The following is a 27,115-nucleotide window of genomic DNA, read 5'->3' on the forward strand; positions in this document are numbered from 1 at the left end:
TTATCTTGAATGTTCATTTCATAAAGAAACACTTCACACAAAAATGTGATTTCATTTTTCATGTCATTAAAAGGTGAATGGCCTTTTTCATTGAAGCATAGCAGAAATATCTTGTCCTATCCACCATTTCTTTAGGTTGTCAGTTATCTTGAAAATATTCTCTTTTTACAAAGGAAAGTCAAACAAACTTGGATTAAAAATGTTCAAATAATGAACATTTATTTGTTTTTTGAACTGCAACAATTGGAATGCATTCATTGCATAATGCAAAATATAGCTGTCAACACATTCTTCATATTGCTTTCATCACTCATTTTTGCATATGACAAAACCACATCTACGCAGGCCAGCTAGATAACATTATCTTGGTGACAAATCAGCAGCCTCAACAACGTAGAATACAGACAAAACAAACATTTAAACTTGCTGCTTGCAAGGCATAAAAACAACATTTTTATATTAATTTCAACATGCTTTCAAGATTAAAAATATGAGAGAAAAATGACAAAATAACTAATAATAGGATATAATGGTAAAACAGGGGAACGCAAAAACTTTCAAAAATATGTTTACCTATCACTCGTTTTTTTTTTCTTCTCCCACCCATTTTTTTTCTCCCGCTCATTTTTTTTCTCCACCATCATGTCCCTTCCGGGTCTCCGTAAAATTCCATTGCGTCATGTCTTTAAAATATGAATTTATTTTACCAGTATTTTCAAGAGTTTCTGCGCTCGTCTGCTGCAACTGACGGCACTTGTGTTTAAACGGCTTTTCATCACATTTTGAAATTGAAAGTAGTTACAGTAACCTTTCACCAGAAGTTTATCGGTAAAGCAAGAACACTTGCTGTGCATCTAGCTCTTTGACAAAACTTCCAGGGTGACTGGGCCCGAAACTGAAGACGCAACATCACTTTAAAGGGACTGTTTCATATGGATTTATTGAACATTTTTACTTTTCAATGAACATGAATGGTCTTAGTGGATTAAAGTCACCAACAGCTCGCTGCAGGTCAGCTGTCATCTTCAGCAAACCTCCTAATATGTGCACCACGAGGACTTTCATGATAATTTAAAAGCATCAACAGTTGTGGATTTGTTCAGCAAAATATTTGACTGCGCTGTCACTGCATCCCAAACGACTAAAATAATACAAAACCATAATGTCCACTGTGCTGAGCGAGAACGCTTCTCTTCCTGTTAAACTGAACAGTCACATCTTCAATGACGCAAGCGTGCTCTGGCTTGGAAAGTAAATGCAATGTGAGTGCAGGCCATCAGGGGAGAGAAGAGGGGGGACAAGTGCGCTTCGGCACAGTTCATGGCAACTATTGACCTTATTGTCCTTATTCTGCGGGTGCTGACTGACAGCTAATAAAAGAGCGCCCTTTTCTCCATTGGTATATTTATTCTGTTCGCATGTAGGGTTTAAGTTTTTAAAATTCTTCTTGACAAGTTATGACAGAAATGTTCTCATTTGGCCATCCAGTAGGCATCTTAACATAATGTCCATGGCGTGATTAATGCACGTGATGCATGCAATAGCTTTATATATTAAGTGGCGGATGTTGCGCTCTCTCTCTCTCTTTCTCTCTCCCTCCATCCATCCATCCATCCATCCATCAAGCATGCTTTAATATTTGTTCTATATGACAATATAAATGCTTTTCTGTTTGGGAATCTGCTGAAGTCTGATGTGAAATAAAAACATCCAAGTAGACGTCATTCGATAAGGTTCTTGACGTGCACCTCGCATTGACAAGTGAAAATCTGATCTACCTGCATGCAGGCATGGTACGATAACCGTTTTCAAAGTATACCATGGTTTGGAAAAGTCAAGGTTTTAAAAAAGCCCACATTCTCTGCTATATTGTTCCAATGGTAGATCTAAGATTTTTTATTTATGTTTTTTTTTTTTTTTTTTGCCCAACAGTATCCAGCAGAGAGACAAACTTTATTTGAAACAAATGAAGACAGCAGAAGTCAATGACTCACTTTAACTATTTAGCTGGACATGTTTACGGGCTGCTCTAAAATACTTTAAATGTTTGTCAAATTAAAATACTTTGTGTTTAAAGAGGAAAAAGTTGTTGTATTTTTACTCAGACATTTAAAAAGTATATACTTTAGAGCAGTAATCACAACACAGTGAAACCATGATACCGTGATATTTTTATCCAAGGTTATCATACCGTTGAAATCTTTTAACGGCCCATGCTTAAGGGCATGGATCCAATTCATATCGGACAAATTTGTACATATAAACAAGGCCTGAATCTGATTTGAGTAAATCAGAATACATATGAATTTTTCCTGCTCACAAATACATGGGCCGAATCCGATCTGTGCCACATGGGTGAAAAAATAATAATAATAAAAAATAAAAATAAAAATAATAATAATTTGGAATTGGGCCACTTTAACCATGCAGTGTAAATGCAGCCAAAAAGATTACAATAGAGGTGCCCACATATATATGAAGAATAAGGTCAATACACAAAATTATTTTTTTAAATGTACACACTTCTTCATTTCAGCCCTAACTTACAATATAACAATAGAGGTCAACATTTGAAGCGAATGAAAACTTTTTAAAGCGGTCTTAAAACTATTGAACAACTCCAGTGCTTGTGGAAGGACAATTTAGATTTATTTTTTTTGATTCACTTCAAATGTTGACTACTGTATAACTATATAACTACCACTAACCTATGGCCGCCACACAACATAAACAACACAAAAGGTGCATGTTTTGTCTACCCTTTGATCTACAACTCTCAATTCTGGATTTCTGTTTTCTCGATCAATTATTATAAGCACTCATGACAGTTGCTAGGTTACCATAAACCATGTCTTTACTTATACATGACTGCAATTAGCCTACCATATCACTTGCACACCATCTCTGACGGTGACCTTTGAGGGAGTGACCCCTGCAGGGAGAGAGATGCTTTGATCCTTCCCATAATCACTACTGAGCGTTCAGCAGGGGGCAAAGGCCATTGGTCGAGAGTGGAAACAGTTTCAAGTCACTCCTGCTTCATTTCTTTATTCAACAATGAACAGATCTGACCTATCAGAAGTCAATAACATGAATAATGCATAGCAAGCGTTATTTCCAGGCCATTCAGCAAAAGTCTGACATGAAACAGGTGGGTCTGACAATAATGTTGTCTGTTCTTTGATGAGTGAGTGAATGAATGATTGTGTTTTGCATTCATTTATGATGAGAGGTAAACAGACAGACGCTCTGTGGGAGGGCAGTTACCTTGGTAACAGCCAATCAGAGGCACTCTACAAATAATACTAAATCAACCTGTTGGACCGCTTGGTGCTCTGATATAGACTCAAAGGTTATTTGGTCAAACACAGCCTCTTTTAAACAAAAAGTTTCAGCCAAGAAAACAAGTGACATTACAGTTGTGTACAAATAGCATTAATAACAGTTGATTATTTACATTTAGATTGTAATCTAAAAAGGTTTATCCTCCTGAGACCCGAAGAAATTTTTTTTCTTTTTTTTCTGTGATTTCCTACATCCTTTGGGTTAAAAAAAAAAGAATCTACAATTTAGAGTTTTTACATTTTGTTTTTATTTTTAATTTTACAGCATGTCCACTGTAGTGGACCACAGGACTATTTTAGTTTAAAACGACCCCCAAACTCAAACAACAACTGTACAGGATATGGCATATGGCTGTAAAGGATATTAATCCAATATTAATGTAACAAAAACAAGACAAAAGCCATTTTGTCCTTTTGTATCAAAATTCCTGAAACAGTTTGGTCTGAAAGAGAGCCGAACTAAAAAAATAATAATAAAAAAGGCGGGGCTGTCATTCCAAAACAAATTTAACCTAAAAGTGATTTAAAACTGATTGTCTGACTGTCAGACTCTAAATCAGAGTCTCCCTCAACTATTTATGAAGAATCCTCTCTGCTTCAGCTCTGCCCCTACAACACGCAGCCATTAATTACATTAAGATGGTCCTGGTGTCCACTATAAAGGACATTTAAAAAAGGATATTTAATAACACAAACAAGTTAACAGCTTTGAAAGCTAAATTTATTGTTCCCGACACTTTAATAAACAAATATATATGTAATAATAATAGTAAAAAAAACAATTAAAAAGCTACATTTTACATGCCTCTCTCCTTCTTATCAAATGTGCTTTTTTGTATGTCAGCAATTTTGGATGCAGTGTGAGAAGTGGTTCCTAGCATGCCAGCCAATCAAATGACATATCAGTAGAAAGCCCAGGATGTCCTCTGAACAGTACAACAGGACTTGACAGAGTAGCTCAAAAAAATTCAAAGACAATTCATGAAAACACAATGTCCACCTACAGAGGACACAGGTCAATGGGCGGGCTCTCATAAGGGTAACAGCCAATCAGAGGCACTCTACAAATAACACTAAATCAACCTGTTGGACCACTTTGTGCACTAATTTAGACTCAAAGGTTATTTGGTCACACACAGCCTCTTTAGACAAAAAGTGTCAGCCAAGAAAAACGGTGACATTACAGTTGAGCACAAATAGCATTAATAACAATTGATTATTTACATTTATATTGTAATCTAAAATGGTTTATATTGGATAATTTACCAACTTCGTTATACGTGCAATAAAAAATATATTATAAATATAAAATTAGTCCAATCAATGCCTTTCATGTTTGTTAAACAGCCCCCGTTATGCATTATAAAAGGTCATATTTTGGTTTTGGAGGTCTCCAACAACAGGCTGATATTCATGCAAGGTCAAAAAACACTTTTATTGTCTTATTATAATATGCATTTATTTTCACCTAATTATCCCAAGGACTCCCATATAATTCATTCAGCAATTCATTTGTTCTCAAACCCCTCCTCAGCGTGATGCAAATCTGCGCTGATTGGTCCATTGACCCTGTCTGTTGCAATTGACCGCGTTCAGCGCAAGACAGAGAGAAATGCCCACCACAGCTTACCAGCAATATTGAGATAGAGTGCAGAGTGTATGTGTGAGCCCAATGCAGGAGTGCATTAAAGCAATGCAGTTTAACACCAGCAGTATATTGCTCTATTCTTAACTAGAAGTAAAAACACCAACACACCTTCAGTAATAATCCACACAGTGGCAAAAGCTGAACTATTTTGAAACTTGACACCTGTCTGTGTAGTAGGGTTGTAACAATATACCGGTATGACGGTCTACCACGATTTGAACGTGCACGATTATCATACCATGAACAATTGCATATCAACGGTTTTAACCCTTAAAGACCGAGACAGCCACCCGCGGCTAAAAAAAAGTGTTGCTCTTAAATGTTTAATAACTTTTGATCCGCTGATCCGATTCATACAATTCAAAGATTGGCATAAAGAAGAGAATCATACAGCTTTCCAGTGCTGTATCACGGACTTCCAGAGGCCCCGGAATCAGTGCGGTTACGTCATCAAAATTTGACAACGCTGATTTGACAAAAAAACCCTCGTCACTGTGTCTCCGGACAAACCAGACATGATACATTGATGTATTGTCCCTCCTCCATGCCCAGATTGGTTCAAACTCGCTATATATATATTCAAATAAGCTAATAACGTTAGCATTTTGAAAACAAGATCTTTGAAACATCAGCTTTAAATTTACAGCAAAGGTTTAATGCTTATTCGCTGTATACCACTGAACCAAGAATGTCACACTGCTTCATATCAATTCCAGAGGCCAAATGACTTCAGAGGAAAGTTATTAGCTGTTATGCGAGTATCTAATAATCGTAAGTGCTTCACCTTTGAGCAGGGGAAGAGGTGTGAGCTCGATTGGTTTGCCCTGAGAGCGGAACTGTGAGGAACTCTGAGAACGTTTCTGCTTGGCCTTCCGGACAGACTTCCGGGAGAATCCGTCTACTTTATCCACTGATGGAGGAGTGGTGGCTGCGGAGGACATAGCCCTGAAAAAATAGGGAAAAAGACATGTAAGACAACATAAACGCAGCAGCAACTGCATCAGTGGAAAGTATTATGCCAATATGGTCTCAAATTTGCTCTTTGCATACCCCAAAAAAAAAAAAAAGTGTCGTTGCATTTTTTTTTTCAAAGAAAGTATGTTGAAACAAACAAATTACAGTTGAAGTTGAAATTATTAACCCCTGTGAATTATTAGACGCCCTGTATATTTTTCCCCAATTACTGTTCAACAAAAAAAAAATTTTCTCAACACATTTCTAAACATGATAGATTTAATAACTGATTTTTAATAACTGATTTATTTTATTTGGCCATGATGACAGTACATAATCTCTGACTAGGGCTGCATGATTAATCGAAAAAAAGATTGCAATCGCCATTCGACCCCCACACAAATACAATCCAGCATCTCTACGATTCAGCCAATTTTACTTTCGGTAGAAGTTCAGGAGAAGCATAAAGGCAGTCATACTAATTTTCACATTGTTTTATCTACGCTGCTCAGCAACATGGACACCTCCAAATGGTGTTAAAAGTGTCACATACTGTATTCCTATGATAGAATTCTCCCAAAAATGCAATTTCTGTCTTAATGTAATGATGTATTCGCGGCCGCAAAATCACACATGAGCTGTTTGTTTACTACCAAGAGGATGCGTGTGCGTGCGTGCATGTGCGTGCGTGAATGAAGTCTACCTTAGTAAACAGAACCTACATAGGCTGTGAATAAACATAATAAAGTTGTAAATAACGCTGTTTTTTGCACAGAGCGATGGTTTGGGAGCCGCAAGGAAAGTATGATTTGTATGTCTGTTTTTTTTCCCCAGACTGACGGCAGCCATTACATGAGCACACTCGGCAGTGAAAGTGAAACCAAAACCACGCACATCATTTAAATGTTTATATTGCAATTTAAAGTGATGATTACAACAAGCATTTAATTTGTTTTTTCTTACATAGCCAACACAAAGTGTTGAGCCTGACAATAAATGTTTACGAGGACAGCATAACTACTCTAGCCTATATGTTAAATGGAGCACAAGAGGGAATCTGATAATGACAAATGTCTGATTTTGCCAGTGAAAAAATGGTCTAATAATGTTGTCAATGACAAACATGTCTCAAACGTAATAATTAAACTTCCAGAACTATGAATAATTGTATGCTAAAGTCATCACTTTATTGACTAATAAAGGTCTAATAATGTTGTCAATGACAAATGTTAAGCATGTCTCAACTTCCAGAATTATGAATAATTGTATTCTGATGTCATCACTATTGACATTGACGACCAGGACAAATTTAAAGTCTATTCAAGTCTGTTTTATGTTCAAGTCTACATGAAATTTAGCATTTTAACCAACAGTAATCCAACACAAATAGGCCTAATATTATTGTTGTTTTATCATATGTTTGAGAAATAACAATAATAATAATACCATACTCATGTTAACCTTTATTTTAGACATACAGAATCATGTAGCCCTACTAATATTCAGCGTTAAGGCTTAACTAGGTTAATTAGAGTAACTAGGCAAGTTGGGGGTATTAGGAAAGTCATTGCATAATGATGGTTTGTTCTGTAGACAGTTAGACAGTCAAAAAATTGCTTAAGGGAGCTAATAATATTGACCTTACGATGTTTTCTTTTATTTTTAACTGATTTTATTCTAGCCAAAATAAAAACAAATAAGTTTCTCCAGAGGAAAAAATATCATAGGAAATACAGTAAAAAATATTTGCTCTGTTAAACATCATTTGGAAAATAATTGAAAAAAGGAGGGCTAATAATTTTGACTTCTACTGTACTTCAAATCATCATGTGTCTCTGTGTGTGGTATGTTTAAAAAAAAAAACCTCTATCCTATTAATAGTCCTTGGGTACATGTTCAGGAACAATTCAGGGTTATAATGTCCCATGAAAGATCTTAAATAACTTAAGCTTTCAAAATGAATCCCCTCCCAAGATCATATGATTGCAAATATTTAAAAAAAAAAAGTGACCATTGTGGGCCGACTTTGCTAACAGCCATAAGGAATGACCCTTTGTTCATGAATCCATTTGCTTTTGTTTGGAAACGACTCTAGATCAAGTAGTCCATTCTTATAGTGCCCATCAAAATTAGACATTGCTTTTGAATTACACAAGAAAGCTGGAACAATATGTTTTATTCCTAAATATTACAGACTTAGTGAGTTTATGTACAAGACTCAAGATTTGATACAACTGTCAATGTCTTTAGTTGGATATTAAATAGATATTACTGATCACCCAGTAAAGTGCGAGCAAGCTGACTATAATTACAGACCACAACAATCTATTACAATCTCCAATGTTTCTTGAGCCTAACATTAGCAAGCCAAAATATTTTCAGGCAAATAAATACACTACTGTCACTGACACTAAATAGGCAACATAATTGCACAGTTATTGGTCAGTTCAATTGTGGACACTTAATGGTCAGTTCTGTACAAATCTGGTGGGACTGTTTTATGAAAGATGAAATAATCCCATATAAATCAAGTGCTTAGTATCAAAACAACACAAGAGTATGTCAAGCTCATCTCCAGCAGTCACTGTAAACAGCCATTAGCTTCACAGGGGACTTCATATTAGCAATGAGTGTGTTTTCTCATTATGTCTGTTCATTAAGCTGTTTTGCAGGTCCAGTGTAAGGAGAAATAAAACCAGGCTAGATGTTTTAATGCCTCAGACAAAGTTTGCAATTCAAAAGCATGGGTAATTATGAAACGGACCACAAATGGCTAAAGGAAGGAACTGCGGTGGATAGAATGAAAATCCAGACAGAGATGTAAATAAAGGCAGGAATTCAAACTCAGATGAAAGATAAAACCGTATGGAAACAAGCTCATAAGCATATTGGAAATAAAATGAAGGGGTGCAGGACATAGACTGTGTTAACTGCATGAGTCAGGATCATGTTTTTCACAAGTTTACAGGTGTCTGCATGAATGTCATGCATGATATTACGGCAGAAACATACTCAAAGAATTGCTTTTCCTAACGCCATGTCCTGACAACACATGATGCAACAAGATTCCAGCAACAAGCAATTTGGCTGTTTGCATGAAAAGTGACATGACAGAAACATTTAAATACCAGTCACTGCACTCCCAATGAAACGTAAAGGATTTAATCTAATTATTACACAATAAACCTCTTTATCACTATTAATAGGCTACTGAGTGACTGAGCGACTTTCATTTTCAAGCTGTCTGCAAGTTATTTTATTTTAGAGATCTGAGTAGGGTTGTCATGATACTGAAATTCAGTACCAATCGATATTGAAAATTTAAAAATGTTCATTTCCCACTAACATTTAAACGCATTCTTCTCTCTGTTTACTGAGTACAACCATAAATACAGGGACACTGGGGCATTTAAAAGCTGCGATTCATTAGTGGATTGCTCGTATGTCAGCTTATAGACAAACCAGCTGTTTGACGGGGCTTTGAAACTCTCCAGTGTCCCTGTATCCGTGGTTACACTCAGAAAACAGCGGTGAGTTTGGTAAACCGATGACAGTCAGGGCCAATCAGTTATTTCTGTTGACCATGTGAACACAACGACAAATCAGCGCTGTTTAAGAAAGTGCCCCACAGCGCTTAAACGTTGGCAGGAAATGGTTATTTTTAAAGTTTTAGTACCTTTTGGTATCGAATTCCATTATCGTGACAACCCTACTACTGAGTGACTGAGCGACTTTCATTTTCAAACTATACGCAAGTTATTTTATTTTAGAGATGTGAGTAGGGTTGTCATGATATTGGAATTCAGTACCAATCGATACTGAAATAAAAAAAAATGTTTATTTCCCGCTAACATTTGAGCGCTGTTGACTGCGTTCTTTGCCATTGTGTTCACATGCTCAACAGAAATTACTGTGATGGTCATCAGTTCACCAAACTCACTGTTGTTTACAGAGTGTAACCCCAGATACAAGGACACTGGAGTGTTTCAAAGTCACGTCGATTAGTTGGTTTGTCTATAAGACATACGAGCTATCCGCTGATGAATCACGGCTTTAAAATGCTCCAGTGTCCCTGTATTTATGGTAACACTCAGTAAACAGCAAAGAATTTGGTGAACTAATGACCTTCACGTCAAATCAGCACTGTTTAAGGATGACCTCAACAGCGCTCAAATGTTAGCAGGAAACGGATGTTTTTAAAATTCCAGTATCATGACAAGCCTAGATCTGAGGTGAAATATCTGCTGCTGCTTTTAGTAGTATGGCATTTAGTACTAAATGGTAGCATTTACTCCTGAAAACAAACACAATCTGTACCTGAGGTGATCTTTGTCATGGTAGTATATAGGGTTGTCACGATACTACAATTCAATACCAATCGGAATTGAAATTTTAAAAACGTCCATTTCCCGCAAACATTTAAGCAGTGTGGAGTGCGTTCTTAAACATAGCTTATTTGCCATTGTGTTCACATGCTCAACAAAAAAGACTGTGATTGGCCGTGAAGGTCATCATTTCACCAAACTCACCACTGTTTACTGAGTGTAGAGAGGGACACTGGAGCGTTTTTAAGTCACGATTCATCAGCGGATCACTCGTATGTCAGCTTAGACAAACCAGCTGATCAAAGTGACTTTGAAACGCTCCAGTGTCCCTCTATTTGTGGTTACACTCAGTGAACAACTGTGAATTCGGTGAAATGATGACCCTCACGGCCAATCACAGTCATGTCTGCTGAGCATGTGAACAAAATGGCAAATCAGAGCTGTTTAAGAACATGCTCCACAGTGCTTAAATGTTCGCGAGAAATGGACGTTTTTAAAATTTGAGTATTGATTTATATCAAATTCCAGTATCGTGACAATCCTAGCAGTATATGCTGTTGTTCAGCTGTGACATCACAAAAATAGAAATATTTTTATTGAAATAGAAATATATTGTTGACAAAAATATGTCAACAAGTTGAAAAGTATTACGTTCTCTTTTTTCCTCTATATGTTTTCTAACGTAACTAGTTTCTTACCCTCTGTCCTAATAACACGTGATGCAACACTGGATATAGAAATCTTACGTTAGAAAACATATAGGGGAAAAAAGAGAACGTAGACTTTTCAACTTGTTGACATAATTCACAGCAAGCGTTTGAAATGCTGCAAAGTGTCAGAGCTGAAAACAACAGTCAAACTGGCAAGCCTACAAGTGGCCAATGCCACTGGGGCTATGAACTGAAGTAATTTAATCACTGTCAGTTGAAAAGACCCTGTAGAATGGGAGAATTGGAGAAAAGCTTAACAGGAAGTAAACAGGCTTTAACAGGAAGACAGAGATGAAGAACCAAGTCCTTGCCTTTAAAATAAGCCAAGGAAGCAGTGAAAGACCACCTCATCTCTGATAATGTTACTGAAACCCAGGGGTTATTTCCACAGCAATGTTTTCAGCCAAGAAAATAGGTAAACTTTTGGTGTATTTTGCCAGCTTCTTTACACGACAATTAAATTTTGGGGCGTGGGAACATAAATGTGAAATGGGTAACAAGTGGAGTTTTTTTAAAACACTGCCACTGGAATGCCTATCTAAATGCCTGAAAACAAGAGCCTTTGAAAATGATGATGTCACATGCATGCATGGTACGTGTTTAAGGAGGTGTAGAATAAAAGGCAAGAGTGAACAAACACACGTCAGTGATGGAATACATGGTAGTATTGTTATTGCTCAAGCATTTGCCAACTTTCCATCAGCAAAGTAAGGCTTTACATTACATTAAAACCAATAAAGGAGATTAATTTTACACACACACTGCAAATTCAACATACATATCACTGCGGAGCCACCGACTGCACATTGTCACTTCTTTTCCTTACAAGTAGTTTATTAACAAGATGACATTTTTGAAAACCTTGTTTTGTAAAAAGATTTTTGTAAAATGCAAGAAAAAACGTTCCTGTTTTTGGGTACATCGTTGTCATGTAAACATAACCTCAGAAGATTTCAAACTAAACTTATTTGCTTTGTGTCTTCTGATTGATAAAGCAGACATGAGTGTATTTGCACAAAAAAGTGCATTTTAGCCAATACTCTGAACTGGATGTCCGAAGCCGGTGTGTTTTTTAATCTGGCCAATCAGAGCATTTTTATAATGCGGTCCGAGAGGCTTAAATTAGCAGACATCAAAGGAGTGAGATGCTGCCAATGTTCACTGGTGATATCCCATAATGCTGCACTGAGCAAGAGACCACAAACAATGCTATATATTTCCTGAGCCACTTCTTCTGTTCTCAGAAAAAAATAGGCCTGGCTGTCTTCTATCCAAATGAATATCACAACGAATTTCATATTCGAGCAACAACCAAGACAAGCAGGAGAACACTGACGAAAAACACATAAGGTCAGCAAAAATTAATAAACACATGAACTCATTGTGGTTAAAAGTCTGAGAATGACCTCAGCTGGGAAAAGTCAAACTTTACCCAAGTACAGTACCCGTCAAAAGTTTGAAAACATTAAAGGGTCACGAAACACCAAAACACATTTTTTGAGCTGTTGACAGTCGTATATGTGTCCCACACTGCTAAAAACACTATTAAGACACCTATATTACACTAAAAAGTGTAAATTGGTTGTTTTTGCGTTATTTCAAGCAAATTCGTACTTCCTGTTTGAAACGAATTTTTGAAGCTGCGTCACGGTCATGACATAATAGCCTGTATTCCAGCGTGCAGACTGGGCGTCTGTGCCAGAGTGAGTCTTATTACGTCTTACAGTGTGTTGCATTAATGCATGAGTAAGGCTTGGTTCAAACCAATCAGAGCGCTCTATTGTGCAACTTCATTAATATTCATTTCTGTGTTTACACGACATGGACGCCACGTTGTGTTGGCAAAACAAGCGTGAAGTGTTGCTTTTATAGTTTGCTGCCGTTAAGTTTCGTTTTCTTTTTCTCTCTGTGAGAGCTCAGACTCACGTGTGGATTAACAGTGTACGCGACGCTCGACAACAATAACTTACGTGTCTAAGGAGGATTATTGTTTACCTGAGAGCTGTTCTCATCTGCAAACGCTGAGATCTGGATTCGTTTGTAGTATTCTCTCCATATAGACGCGGCTCTAGTTGCTGGTGATTGTCCTGTCTCTACAGATTTGGTAAGTGAGCGACCAGTGCTCTTTGTTTATTTAGTTTGTTCGTATCGAACTGAGTTAACTATTGCACCATAACATGTTAGCACCACAACCAAACTTTAACCTCGTGTAGGGTTTTTAACCGCATTTAGTGACCGGAATAACACACGCGGCTTTCTGACACTACCTGCCGTGTGCATCTAAGTTTCCGGAAAATGCGGAGGTTTTTTTTCTCTCATTCGCCGTGCAGTATCAAACATTGCATGAAAAATACACGCTTAGAGCAGATCCTCGAATCAAATATCTCGTTTCGCGAGGGGCATGAATGAATTCCCTGAATGAAAGAGCCAAACTGCAGTTAAAGTCCACCATTTAATAATTTGGCAAATAATTCCACTACAGATGTCCATGTAGGTTAAACACCATCTCTTTCTACTGTGTGTGAGTATTTTGACTGAAACTCGCGCGTGCCCAAATAGACACTCCCACACCCTCCCACTTTAGTTCCTCCGACACTCCCCCCTAAACAGAGCTGGACACGCCCACTTTTCTGACTTTTTCCAAAGTAGAGGTGTGAAAACACCCTGCTGAAACGAGGGGGTTTCATGGCCCTTAAAGATTTCTTTTTTTTTTTTTTTTTAAGTTTTACTTACCAATAGTGCCATTATTTAATCAAATATATAATAAGAAAATATTGTAATATTGTGAAACAGTTATACTTAAAATAATCTTTGTCTGATTCAAAGCTGAAAAATCATAAGTTTTCTTCTACATAATATTGTCAGTGTTATCCATAACTTTTGATTGGGGATGTCAAGATCCAATCACGTGGTTTTGGACTTAATAGGAATCAGACGTTTCCTCCCGATCAGGACTCTAATATATATGTATATGAATATTCTCATTATTTTATAACACATCAATAGTTATGTGGTGGCACGGAGTTTGACCTCTTTCTTGACTTCACAGAAAAACAGCAATGCACGTGGGATGACATAAAGTAGAAATCGTGCATATGTCTGCGGTCTGGAGGTATTATAAAGTTGATTACGACGACATTGCCAAAGCAAACTGTGAGATTTGTAAACTTGGAATTGCTTGCAGATTATTTTAGGTGGAGATGCTATTTGTTTTTATATTAGATATTTTTTAATATATTTATTGTTGCACTAAAGTGAAGAATTTATGTTATTTATTACTGGATTGTTTACGCTACCTCACAGAAGTGCTCTGTTTGTTAAAGGAGTTGTTAAATGTTAAAAAAGGAGAATTAAATAAAAAATAAGAAACACTGAATCTGTTTCTTCGCTCTTCTTTATTGTTTTTTTTATGTATAACAGAAGTATCGGATTTGGTTTCAGTATCGGTAGATACTCAAAAATCAAACAACTCTGACTTAAAAGCAAAAATACCTGATCAGGACATCACTTTATTATCAATTTAATGCATCTTTGATTAATAAAAGTAAAAACCTTACAGTGATAATATGCATGTTTACATATGGTGATACCCCTTACTGAATGTATGCCGTTTTAAATAAATCACACATTATAAATTATGAAATAAGAGTTTACTTTAAACATAACATTAAAAAACCAATCACATAATAGAAAACTAATGCAAAATTACAATAACCAAATAAATAATTACAGAAATAATAAAAGATGTGCTTAATTTATATTATTAAAACACAAAAAATTAATTATGGAAACAAATATTTGAAGAGTTCAGATACAAAAAGTGCCATCTGAAATTTCCATCGACAATGAACATTTTTCTCAGCCTCCTTTGTTTATGTTGAGCTATTTCACTTTAAAGTCCATGAAAGGGTCTTATTTTTTTTGTCATAAGTGATATTACTGAGCCTACACTCAGAAGCCTGATAAAAATGCTCATTTTAGAAGAAAATTGCAGACAACATTTAGGGGTTTTTGCATCTTAACTCTTCATATGTAGATTTAATTTTGAGGTGCAATTGGACAGGACAACACTTTTGTAAGTTTTGTGAGAAAAACATTTGGTGATGAAAGGTCATGACCTATGTTAATTCTGCTTTGACTTCCACAACAAGAGATTTCTGTATGCAGCATCACACAAAATTACACACTTCTGCAAAATATCGCAGAATGACAACCTTTATTTAACTACTCTTAGCAAAAACAAGTATATTGACTAAATGTCAAGTAAATGAAATAAACAGATAGACAGATCACACATCATACAACCTCTACTGCAGTGACACTGAGCTAGTTTATGACATTGTGAGAGATAATCCCAGATATCCAGGCTGTTCCTAGCTCACTGCTGTATAAAAATCTGCAGGTATAAAAACATCCAATGGCTTATCCACTGTACCAACTGAGAAAAAGTGAACCAGGATCTAGAAAACACTCATGCACAGTCATTAATCTAAAAAAACACTGCCACTGATGCCCTGTCCCTAATCTTCAGAATCAGGTATTTAGAGATAACCTCTCTCATTAGTTTGAATGAAGGTCACCCAAAAACAACCACACAGAGTGTAATCCGCCGCATGTGTCGTTGTTGATGGCGATGGGACATTGCATCTGCCAAACTGCCAGGCAGCTGAAGCGAAGCAGACCACAGAGGCATCGTGCCACTGAGCCAAAACAAGAAGTTGGCACAGACAAATGGAGCAACAGTCGGAACGGCGTGTTTTGGGTGGGTTGGTACATCATAACAAACAAGTTCTGGGGTGCACAAAAGCAACATGGAAAACAAAAAAGTTCTTAAAAAACACCTATTAAAGTAGAAAGCTGTACAATTCTGCAATCTATAAGAGTGCATGATGTCCTGATGGATCTAAACACACTTAAAGCACACACACAATCAGCTGACAGACCGACTGCAAACTACAACGGATGAAGAATGAGCTTTCTTTGCGGATTTTCACTCATCCACCCATTCATATGCTGCCTACAAGTCAACATGTGTGGGAAATATTGAGTGGGGGGGTTTTCATTGCTCCTTTTAGCTAACTAATACAACATACAACTCTTTAGAAACTGTACAGGAAATGTTTTGAAGCTTTAACCTATTTTTGACTTATTTACTTTGGGATGTGAAACATCAAAACGTACCGGATCTCAACTTGAGCATGATAGGCGAAATAAAAACCTTCAAATATTGAATTTACCTTGATGTTTTCGATGTGAGGAACTGATTTGAGTGTTTTTAACCGTCTTTCCTCCTTCAAGGCCTCTTGAAGCAGCAGAAAAATAAAAATAAAGACACAAAATCCGTTTTTGGCCTTAAAAACTGCCAAACCCACAGCAATAATCCCATCAAACACTCAATTTTCCGACGATAGAAATAGATCCAGCTGAAATACGAACATCCCCGGGTACCTCTTTATATCCACACGCCGCGTTTGCAGGTTATTTGTATCCAGAAAATATGTTTTCTTAGGGAATATCGGTCCCTTTTTCGCCCTATTGTCAATATTACTGGGCTGAGTCCATGGCACACATAACACGGACGCGTTCTACCATGCTGGGCCGGGTTCGGGCCTACAGCGCCACGCCATTGGTCAGTTTGAAGAATCCAAAAGACGTGATTGGGCGATAATACTGTCAATCACCACGCAAGGGAGGGTGGATAACTCCAAGGCTACCCTTTACGATGAATAGAGAAGTTGGGTTGAGGTGTGTGCGAGCAGGAAAGAGAGTCACCTTACTATTCTGTCTTAGTGTTTTAATTATATCATGTGTTTTATTGCAAAAATAATAAAACTAATTCATGCACATCTGTTTCGAATGCGAAAGTTTATTAATGCACGATCCTTTGCAAAAGCTTGAATGTGTTTTGAGCAAAGTACAAATTTATTAAAAGAAAAAATATAAACAAAATCAATAAGCCATATTCAGAACGATGACAATTTTTTTACGATAAATAGAAAAGGAAATAATTCATCTATTAAGGAATGGAGTTAAACCTGTTTGAGGGCCCAACCCTTACGATGAGCGTCTCACTCCAGAAAACAGGAGAAAGAGAAGAGAAGAGCACACCTGGCGTGAGCTATCAGAACATCGCACGAGCATCGGGATCATATGGCACCTTTTTTACGCTCAGCTGCGGTTTCATGTATGTGTTTCAGGAAATGAGTGACGAGAACGCGCACGTCAGCACGTGCGTCAGTGCGTAGACTGAGAATGCCTGTTACGCATCCAAGACACGATCCCAACCCATCCCAACGCTCAGGGATGTTTTTCTGTAATTTGGAATAATAAAAACAAATCTCTATTCTTCAATAACTGGTTTAAAAATTCTATAATTTTTGTCTCGCAACTTTTTAATGACAGTGGTTTACTTTGTAACTTCTCTGAAATTTTAGTTAAGCATTGACTTCCTGTGAGCCCAAAAGACTTTGCTACTGTTGCTGATGCTATCCCACAAGGTGTTTTTATGCTTTTTAAAGGATCTTCATGTCCAATCACTTGTCATTCAGTTGACCTTTGGAAAACATTTATTGTTAAACAGTGCCTTTCTTTATCCAAATCAAAATGTAATAAGAAAATATTCCCTGTTTCAGGAAGATTCTGTTACTGTGCCTTATATGTAATGTCATATTGAAATGGTTTTGTGAATATTTCCTGGAAGACAGTTTGGTCATTACCCTACACATTTGTTTTATAACAAACAAAATAAGAGATGTCTTTCCCAGTGATGGGTTGCAGCTGGAAGGGCATCCGCTACGTAAAACATATGCTGGATAAGTTGGCGTTTCATTCCACTGTGGCAACCTCTGATTAATAAAGGAACTAAGCCGAAAAGAACATAAATGAATGACTGTTTTTTTTTTTTTTTTTTTTTTTTTGCTTAGTGAATCCCGAATCCTACGGAAATTTACATATAAGAATGTTATCTTTGGTTTCCATGAATGTAAAAAGGAAAATAATGCTAAATTCTTTTATAAACCTTTTTGTTGTTGTTGTTGTTGTTGTTGTTGTTGTTGTTGGCCAAATTTCATATTCACAAGAGCAAGTTTTTTTTTTTCTAAATTTAGAAAAATTATTTGTTATTTTTGAAAATGGTGATAAAAAAATTAAATAGTAAATTCTTTACTTGAGGATCTGTGGAATATTATGGACTTTCAAAATCCCCTCTTTAAACAAGGTTTTTGTCAACAAACTTATACTGTTAATGAAGTCTTTCAAAGCTGTAACAAATGTAAAAGCTCTGTCTATTGTAAGCTATTATGAATCTGTTTTTGGCGCTTTGTGAATGCCTTCCATTAGTTTTGTGTTTTTTTTTTATTTAAATTATTTTTGGAATTTTTGTTTGTTGCCTGTTTCTGCTGTACATGTAAATTACTAACACACACACACACACACACACACACACACACACACAAAAAAAGGATGTTTTTCTGATGGATTTCAAAATAAATAGTCACAAACTAATTCAAGTTTAAAATGTACCATTCTCTTTTTTGATTTATATCATATTCCTGTAATAAATGTATTACTTTAATAAACTAATAGGGTATATGCACACAGACTTTTAATTTCCATCAGCCAGCCCCAGGGCTTCCAGTGTATTGTCATCTCATGCAAAATCGCTGCGTTTAAGTTCTGATTTCTTTAAAAAAAATATACAAATTTAAAGGTCTTCTTAGCTTTTTTACAAAAATAAATTGTTCTCCAAACTGGTATAGTAGTCAGTTTGTTACTAGCATAAGCATTAGCTTTGCAAGCATGTTTTATCATTCTGCAAGTCGTTTTTCTTGCATGTTATAAATATAAACATTTCTTTACATTGTTAAAACACTTCATTCTTTCATTTATTTTTTTTTTTTTCAGCTTAGTCTCTTATTAATCAGGGGTCGCCACTCGCCACAGTGAAATGAACCGGCAACTTATCCAGCACAATTTAAACAGCGGATGCCCTTCCAGCTGCAACCCATCACTGGGAAACATCCATTCACACTCATTTACACACATACACTACGGACAATTTAGCCTCCCCAATTCACTTGTACCAAATGTTTTGGACTGTGGGGGTAACCGGAGTACCCGGAGGAAACCCACACAAACGCATTGAGAACATGCAAACTCCACACAAAAATGCCAAATGACCGAGCCGAGGCTCAAACCAGCGACCTTCTTGCTGTGAGGTGACAGCACTACCGCCACCGCGTCGCCCCCACTTTATTAATAATTTTGCTGGCATATTTGTAATCTGAATTAGCATGTTGCTTAAATATTTCAATCCTAGCTAATATTATTTATTTTTTAAATTAGCATTGTGAGCATAAGTTAATCCATGAGTTTCATGAATATAGCCTTGTTCTTTTTATGTTTCTACTCTACACACACTCAGAAATAAAAGTACAGGAGCTGTCACTGGGGCAGGACCTTTTCAAAAGATACATATTTGTAGCCAGAGTCCACAGTGGCATCTCAAAGGTGTATATTAGTACCCAAATGTACCTAAAAAGTATCTTTTAGATACCATTATGGACCCTTCAGGTAAAAATATGCACCCTTTGAAAAGGTACTGCCCCAGTGACAGCTCCTGTACCTTTATCTCTGAGTGTATGCTAAAACGCTATAACACTAACATGAATTAGTATCTAGATTAGCAAAATATACGTTTTTGTCCCAAAATGGAGCACTACTATTTGCACTCATGTACTAACAAAATAACATTCAGGTATTTAAAGTGCATGTTTGTTCCCATGAGCAAATCTTTCTCGTACTACTTAAACCTCAAGAAATGGAATAAAATAGTGCACGAGTTCACAAATTGGACACACTTATAAAAGATTGCTAGATGTAATAAAAAAATAATGAGTTTAAATGGCTTAATATTACTGAAGAGTCAAATCAAAGTGTGTATGAGGGTCTGAGTTGAGTTTGGTGGTAAAAAAAAAACTAGGAGGACATACAATTCGGAAATGTTATCTTAAAATAATAATAAAAAATGAATAGAATAGAATAAGAGCATATTAGCTCGAACAAAACTCTTTCTAGGGACTCTAGGGAGCAGGGTGTCAATTGCAGTTTAGATATCACTTGAGAATGCCGATTGAGCATTTGTTTACTTTAAAAGAGACAGTGTGGATATCCAGGGTGTCTTAAAACTCTTTCATTTATTTAAGGGTGTTTACAACACACAGAGGATCCACAAACAACAAGCAAAAACAGTTTGTCAATTTCTCTCAGCTGTCACTTCCTGTGCTACATGCCAAATAACGAATTCACATCACGTTCTGCAGCATTCTCGAGTATTATTGAGGGTGAGGCTGCTTCCGCTTACTGGAAAGTCTGTTCTGTTGTGGCACGTTCAGCATATTGAACTTTACCAGGCTTTACATTACATCTGGACACTCCTCATCTGTTTCCACTGAGAATCAAACACTGAAGATAGTAAAATACACTCTCAAAGTAAATGACAAGAGGGAGCTCTTAAATCTCAAGAGACAAACGGTGCCTGTTTGAACCCCACATTTGCATTTCAAAGCACACACAGTACTTATCCAAGAATTACTAATGACACTTTAAAAAAGTATGATTATTAAGACCAAATTCAAGATCAAAAACATATATTCAAAAAACATCATAGTGTATAAATAACTTAAAGGGCACCTTTTTTAACCCTTTTTCAAGATTTAAAGCAAGTCTTTTGCGTCACCAGAATTAATGTGTAAGAATGTGTTTAAAGTTTCAACTCAAAACACCAAAACACAATATTATTTATTATAGCTTTCAGAATATTAGAATTTTCTGCTCTGCATAAATGCAGTCATTCAACTTCACAATTTGTAATGTTGCAGTATGTATTTGAATAATGATGGCTGATTCCATTACTTGAAAGCTCATGATTTGATTCTCATAATTTGTTTTGTTTACGGAGTTTGAGGTTTACTGTATCATTATTATTGACACCTTACAGATGTTGATCTACCCTAAAGTTTAAAGATTGTTCAGTATTTACGCTTAACCATTGCACACACTTTATAACATTTGATTTATTAAGTTTAAGAGTTTCTTTAACACTTATGTTTATTTTATTAGAAATTGATCAGATATTCTATTAAAATATTTTTGTTTTTGACTACTAGAACTATTTGCTTTAGGTAAATTACAATAATGTGGTTAAATAACAAAAAAATCCTAAATGTATTGTTAAAAATATTCAAAAATTATTGATATTGAATGATATAAAACATGATATTGTGATTTTCTTTTTGCATTATTGCCCAGCCCTATGCTCCAATATATATATATATATATATATATATATATATATATATATATATATATATATATATATATATATATATATATATATATATAAATTCTTTAAAGAGATATTTGAGATAAAAAAAAATAATAATTGGCTATCATTTTACTCGCCCTCAGGCTACACATGAATTTATTATTATTATTACAGTCTCTGCAATAGATAATATTATTCAAAAATAATGTGTAGTTTCTTGTCCAGACTGACTGTTGTGCTCATTTGTGAAAGCAGGAATCAGTTTCTCTGTTATCCATTTCATTTTCAACTGTCTCTTTGAGTTTCTCCTACAGATATACACAACACGATCATGCAACTTTTGACCAGTCCGTCTTTGTAGCTTGTTTTCTGTGAGCTTTAGTTTTGAGCTGCATTGAGGAGATGCTTTTAAGAGACTCTTTCTTCCCCACACTGATTTCCTCTGCTCCCGCCTTCCACTGCAACAACTGGCCATCCTCCCCGCCCGTCACCAGAGATCGACCAATCGCATCCCACTGGAAGCATCGCACTGTAGCCGAATGCCCGCCTTTCAGGGATTTGATAAGCCTTAAGCCACTCCCACTGCAGTCCAGGAGGTGGAGCTCTCCTTGATTACTCCCACCCACTAAAAGAGTCCGCTCCTCATCTGGTAGCCATGTACCCCCAATAAAGTACTCGAGCGAAACTCCGTCGGGGAGCTGGACAAGCGGTCGAGCGTCAGCAGAACTCAGAAGGGTCAAAGTGTCGTCGCTGTCTGGACGGGCCACGTCCCACAGGTGAAGCCCCTCATCATGAGTCAGACAAAGCAGCCGGTCCAGATCTTTGCCTGTCAATTAGAGATTTACAATGAGAGTTTAAGTGTATAGTAAGTCCAAATGTGGGGATGTCTAACATTTGATTTCAAATATTTTATTTCAATTAGTTGCATTTTATTTCAAATAGTTAAAAAACTAAGCATTTTCAGAATTATTATGTGGCACAATCAGCTAAAATGTTGCTAGAAGTCAATATATTGATTATTGTGACAGGCCTAATTAAATGCAGTCTATAATGTAATACACAAAAATTAGGGGTGTCAAAGTTAATCATTTCTTTGGTGCACCGCGATGCAGACGCGGTATCAGTTCAGTAATAATCATAACCGGTTATTACTGACGTCATTTACCTCATATGCGCTCTGTCGCAAGGGAGGCGAGCGCGAGTGTTTACAACGCTCTAACTACTTAAAACTCATAAACTGTGCACAAGTTCACTGTGTGTGTTTGCTGGATCAGTCTTTTCACTTGCTATACAGCAAAAGCCCCTATTTCACTGAGATCGAGAGAATGAAAGTACTCCATTTCTTTCTCTCTCTCTCTCTCTGTCACACACACAAACACATGCACACACACACACACACACACACACACACACACACACACAGTGGCCCATTTGACCTGTTGGTGTGGCTTTTCTTCCCCTCTCGGCTGTTTTACAGCTTTACTTCTGGATACAGAAATGAGCGCGTGTCTGCAGAGTTTTCTCCACCGTGTCTATCATACATTAGCTGTGAGATCGCCGCTGCCGCCTGCCGCTTATCAGTGTCACTCATCTGTGAAGAGTGCAGTGTGCAAGAGCCAATCGCAACTGTTTTTGTTGAGGGTGTGGCCAATCAAAGAGGTGTAAGAGAACTAGACAAGGATCAGAAAGTGAGCTGAATATTTATATTTGTTTATATTATTTGCTAAATGCTTGTGTTTAAAGGTACATTTTATATATATGACTGTTTGTATTAAATGACAAAATTGTATTACAAATAGTATGTAAATATAAATATATTCTTACATTTTAATACAAGAACTGCTGCTGTGAAGAAAAATAAAACTGTGTATGAAAAGCACAGTCAATGCACCGTGATGCACCGAAATATCGAATTGAACCGAATCGATGGCATGATAATCGTAACCGAACCGTGAGACCAGTGTAGGTTCACAGCTTTAACAAAAATATTGTCAAGTTATATACAGTTCTATTGACCTTATTCTAAAATGCGGAAGTGCGCCTGTTTTCACGATTGTCTTAGAACTTCCGATTCAGTCGCCTATGGGAGAAATGACTAGGAATAATAAACGGCAGAAAGTGGCCAAACTACTTGCTCAACAAACAAATGTTTGCATGACTACACAGACCAAGTAGCATAATATAATAAGAAAATATTAAATTGCAACATCAAGCAGCGTAACGAGCAGTTGTTAACGTCAAAAAATGAATGGAAGTGAATGTGACCGGAAGTCACGAGACAAAAAGATTCAAATGGCAGCGCCCACTCGACAGCTGAGAATAAGGTGAATAGTCTGGCCTGCTACTTACCCGTCCAGCAGAGGGAGCTTGCAGAGGAGTTGCAGTTACAGGTGGTGACAAGAGCATCGTCCTCTCCTCCCAGACTCAGATCAAACACATTCACCAGCCCATCTGTGCCTCCAGAAGCCAACCGGTCAGCCTGCTGAGGGTGAAACTTCACCGCGGTAACATCATCACTGTGTGACTCTGAATAAACGCCCAGCGGGCCTCCGTCCTGTACCATACGGGCATCCCAGAACACTAAAAAACTGTCCTCCTCCACCTGCTCGGTGCCAGCGCACAGCACACGATCAGTACAGCTCACATCAAACGAGCAGTACGAATGTGTTGGATCACTGCGGAAAACCTGAACAGAGTCAGAATCAGGTCGCCGGATGTCCCAAGACCGTATCGTCCCATCGGCAGAGCCAGAGAACAGCAGGTGAGGGGACATATGAGAGAAACGGACCCCACAGACAGGAGCCGTGTGGCCTTGAAACTGACCCACCTGACGGAGCGTCTCTCTGTTGTGGAGATGCACAGAGTGATTGGAGCAGCACACGGCCAGAACATCTGATGCTGCAAGAGAAACGTCCAGAATATATGTGGCCTCGCTAGGCTGCAGTCTTCTGGCGATGGCGAGGGTCCTGAAGGTGTCCTCAAGAGCATCCATGGCTGTCGCTGATTCACCTAACACCTAAAAGGAAAAGAAAACAGAGTGGTTTCACTGTTATGCAAAGTAGAACACTGCTGTAGTTCTCTGCTGGACACAGATCTATATTTTGAATTAGGGCTGCTCAATATATCACTTCAGCATCAATATCAACGCACACAAACGCAAAAGCTCCATCGCAGAATCTGCAATTTTAAGTTGGGTTTATAAATAATAATCTCTGTAGTATGCTTCAGCAATGACAGTATTTTTTACGACGTCTAAGAATTTATGGAGTGGATCAGAAATGTATGATCATTTTCTATGAGGCTGTGTGTGAGAGTTTGATAAGGTACGGTATCATAGCTTGGTTCGGCAACTTGTCTGTGCAGCTGAGATCTAAAGTAGTTTGTTTAATTCACACTGCCTGGAAAATTATAGGTGTTTCAGAGCTGACGTCACTGCAGGATATGTATAAACAGGAGGCATTAAGGTGTGCTAAACAAATTGTTCGTGACGTATCACATGTTCTGCACAAGGAATACGAGTTGTTACCCTCGGGGAAAAGATTCAGAGTACCTTACTGTAGATTAAACAGATATAAAAATTATTTTTATCCTACGAGCATTAAGCTATTAAATAATAGTGGTGGCTTAGATTAGATTGAGAGTATTCAGTTTGCTTATTTATGTGTTTATGGAGTGAGGCTTGTAACTTTTATTGAACTATCTATTTGTATGTTGCATTGTTTGTCCATGTTTGTGATGACTGCAGCTGGGGGCAAGAGCCCAAGACAAATTTCCCTAACTGGGACAATAAAGTTTTACTTTAAAGTTTGGGATTATACACTCACTGCCTAAATTATTAGGTACACCTTACTAGTACTGAGTTGGAACCCCTTTTGCCTTTAGAACTGCCTTAAACCTATGTGGCATAGATCCAACGAGGTGTTGGAAATATTCCTCAGAGATTTTGCTCCATATTGACATGAGAGCATCACACAATTGAAGCAGATTTGTCAGCTGCGCATTCATGATGTGAATTTAAGGGTGCTCTATTGGATTGATATCTGAGACTGTGTATGCCAATTGAGTAGTAAAGTTATTGTCATGTTCAAGAAACCAGTCTGAGATGATTCACGCTTTATGACATGGCGGCGTTATCTATGGTTAGCTTCCTGCTAATCTAAAAGCGCTTTATTTGCAAGTATGTTGTCTTTTTGACAGGAGCTTTCAGTCCAGGAAAACTACACATAACGAGCAGACACACATAAACCGACACATAAGCCTTGCATAGAAGTAAGCGTGTTTTTCTACTATTTTAAAATGGCAAGCTCTACAGAAAAATGTGTTGTACATTCTGCTCATAATCGACTACAATAATAAATAACCAAATCTTGCATTTTACACACTTAAACAAATTTATTGAACGAGGAAGTCCGAATGTGCAAATATAAAACTAACTTAAATTACCCATCTACATTCAGGTTATAAACAGAAAATTAATAACACAAATAAAAAATAAATAAAAAAACAATAATACATTAAAACAATGTTTCCGTGCTCAAACTATGAAAATATTTTAGTAAATAGGTTTAAACTAGTATTTGGAAAACTTAGAGCTACATTTACGTCACATTCTTATAATTATTACTATATAATCGCACTGTTAGACATGTTGCTTGTGTTGCTTTGATTAAATGCTTTAATCACTTTTCTATTATTTGTACATGATTTAAACAGAACGTATTCACAATTTAATTGACACTGACCCTTTGTATAGAATGTAATTTTCTAATGTTTTCAAGCACTCCTGATTCCAGTTTAAAAATCCTCGTTTGGACAACTTTGTGGCAGAAGTATTGACTAAATCAGAGCTATAATTCCATGAAACACAAAGAAATTAAATACATGAAATACAAATTTAGAAATTTAAAGGCGAATATTACGTTAAAACAAGTTAAGCAACGGAGCCTCACATTAACAACTACATATCCGACAAGTGTCCTAAGAACATTCTAATAATTAGCATTTAAGTAACATTTAGTAATATAGTACAAAACACTCACATGTGATCGCTTTTGGCATTCGTCGGGGTGTCACCTCATCAACGGCTCCTCGGAAACGCAGAGAAACTGAACATTAGTTCCGCAAGTCGGACACAAGCTTCACTTGCGCTAAATAGAAATATATATAATTGATGAACATTTACAAAACACAGATATGATAAAGAACACATTACTATTGCAATCTTGTCTAAAATGATAAAAGATAAGAAATAGATATCACAGTGCGCTCGTGCCGCCACTAGATGGCAGTGTTTTACTGTTTTATCAGATGAAAGCATGTTTGATAGTGTGCATGTTCTTATATTTTTCAGTTTCGTATGGATGACATACAAAGCTCACAGAGAAATGTTCCAGTTGTTTTAAAATATATATTTCAGAGCTAGGTATATGTGATTTTATTAGCTTCTGTTGTCGGGAGAATGTCAGACAATGTGAAAACACCTATATTTACAAGAGAAATTTACATTATAGTAGGCTAAAATAAAGTTTATAATAAAACCGGCATCTTTTAAAGAGCGATCCTTAACATAAAAAAACCAAAATCACATGTTTATAAGATAAGGAAAATGATTTTAAAATATTATGAGCAGTAAAAGCTTCAACATTGATCCAAAAAAGTAAAGTCTACCAAAGACCAAAATAAATGTGAAATAGTTTCATTAAAGCTTTCACAAAAACAGCATTCTAACTCAATATCAATTAAAATGTTTTGTAGAAATAATTTTGTAGGATAAACTCTGAAGTTATTTAAATGATATTTCTTTAGCCTTA

At 36.7% G+C, this 27,115-nt stretch overlaps 2 protein-coding genes and 1 long non-coding RNA gene across 10 annotated transcripts in view; all 3 read right to left on the reverse strand.

Moving 5' to 3' along the window:
• Positions 1-17,136, reverse strand: part of ppp2r5eb (protein phosphatase 2, regulatory subunit B', epsilon isoform b) — a 45,957-nt gene extending 28,821 nt beyond the window's left edge. For 3 of the 6 annotated variants that reach the window (XR_015504987.1, XR_015504988.1, XM_087277668.1), the window contains exons 1-2: positions 16,219-16,557; positions 5,777-5,937 (exon numbers count right to left, since the gene is read on the reverse strand). Coding sequence is in view for 4 of the 6 variants with exons in the window: in XM_087277668.1 (XP_087133794.1) it covers positions 5,777-5,933 (157 nt within the window). In the remaining 2 variants the exon portion in view is untranslated. 6 annotated transcript variants of the gene reach the window in all.
• Positions 189-2,339, reverse strand: LOC147841162 (uncharacterized). Its single transcript, XR_015506253.1, has 2 exons — positions 1,171-2,339; positions 189-1,126 (listed from the first exon to the last, which is right to left on the reverse strand). It is a non-coding gene; the product is annotated as an uncharacterized LOC147841162 (long non-coding RNA).
• Positions 17,137-20,156: 3,020 nt separating the features above from the next.
• Positions 20,157-26,393, reverse strand: wdr89 (WD repeat domain 89). 3 transcript variants are annotated; one of them, XM_087277292.1, is made up of 4 exons: positions 26,345-26,393; positions 24,133-24,321; positions 23,655-23,980; positions 20,157-22,131 (listed from the first exon to the last, which is right to left on the reverse strand). In XM_087277292.1, exons 2-4 carry the CDS (start codon positions 24,291-24,293, stop codon positions 21,635-21,637), a joined length of 984 nt encoding a protein of 327 aa, XP_087133418.1. In that variant the 5' UTR covers positions 24,294-24,321; positions 26,345-26,393; the 3' UTR covers positions 20,157-21,634.
• Positions 26,394-27,115: the final 722 nt, after the last annotated feature.

The sequence above is a fragment of the Danio rerio genome, chromosome 13, assembly GCF_052040795.2.
Source record: "Danio rerio strain M-AB ecotype USA chromosome 13, GRCz13ab, whole genome shotgun sequence".
Classification (NCBI taxonomy): Eukaryota; Metazoa; Chordata; class Actinopteri; order Cypriniformes; family Danionidae; genus Danio; species Danio rerio.

Excerpts from the sequence above, each read along its gene's own strand:
- wdr89 (XM_087277291.1), bottom strand. The coding sequence starts at position 24,297 with ATGGATGCTCTTGAGGACACCTTCAGGACCCTCGCCATCGCCAGAAGA. Across the intron at positions 23,992-24,132 it reads ACAGAGAGACGCTCCGTCAG|GTTTTCCGCAGTGATCCAAC; the intron begins GTGGGTCAGTTT and ends GACTCTGTTCAG. Across the intron at positions 22,132-23,654 it reads AAGCTCCCTCTGCTGGACGG|GCAAAGATCTGGACCGGCTG; the intron begins GTAAGTAGCAGG and ends TCTAATTGACAG.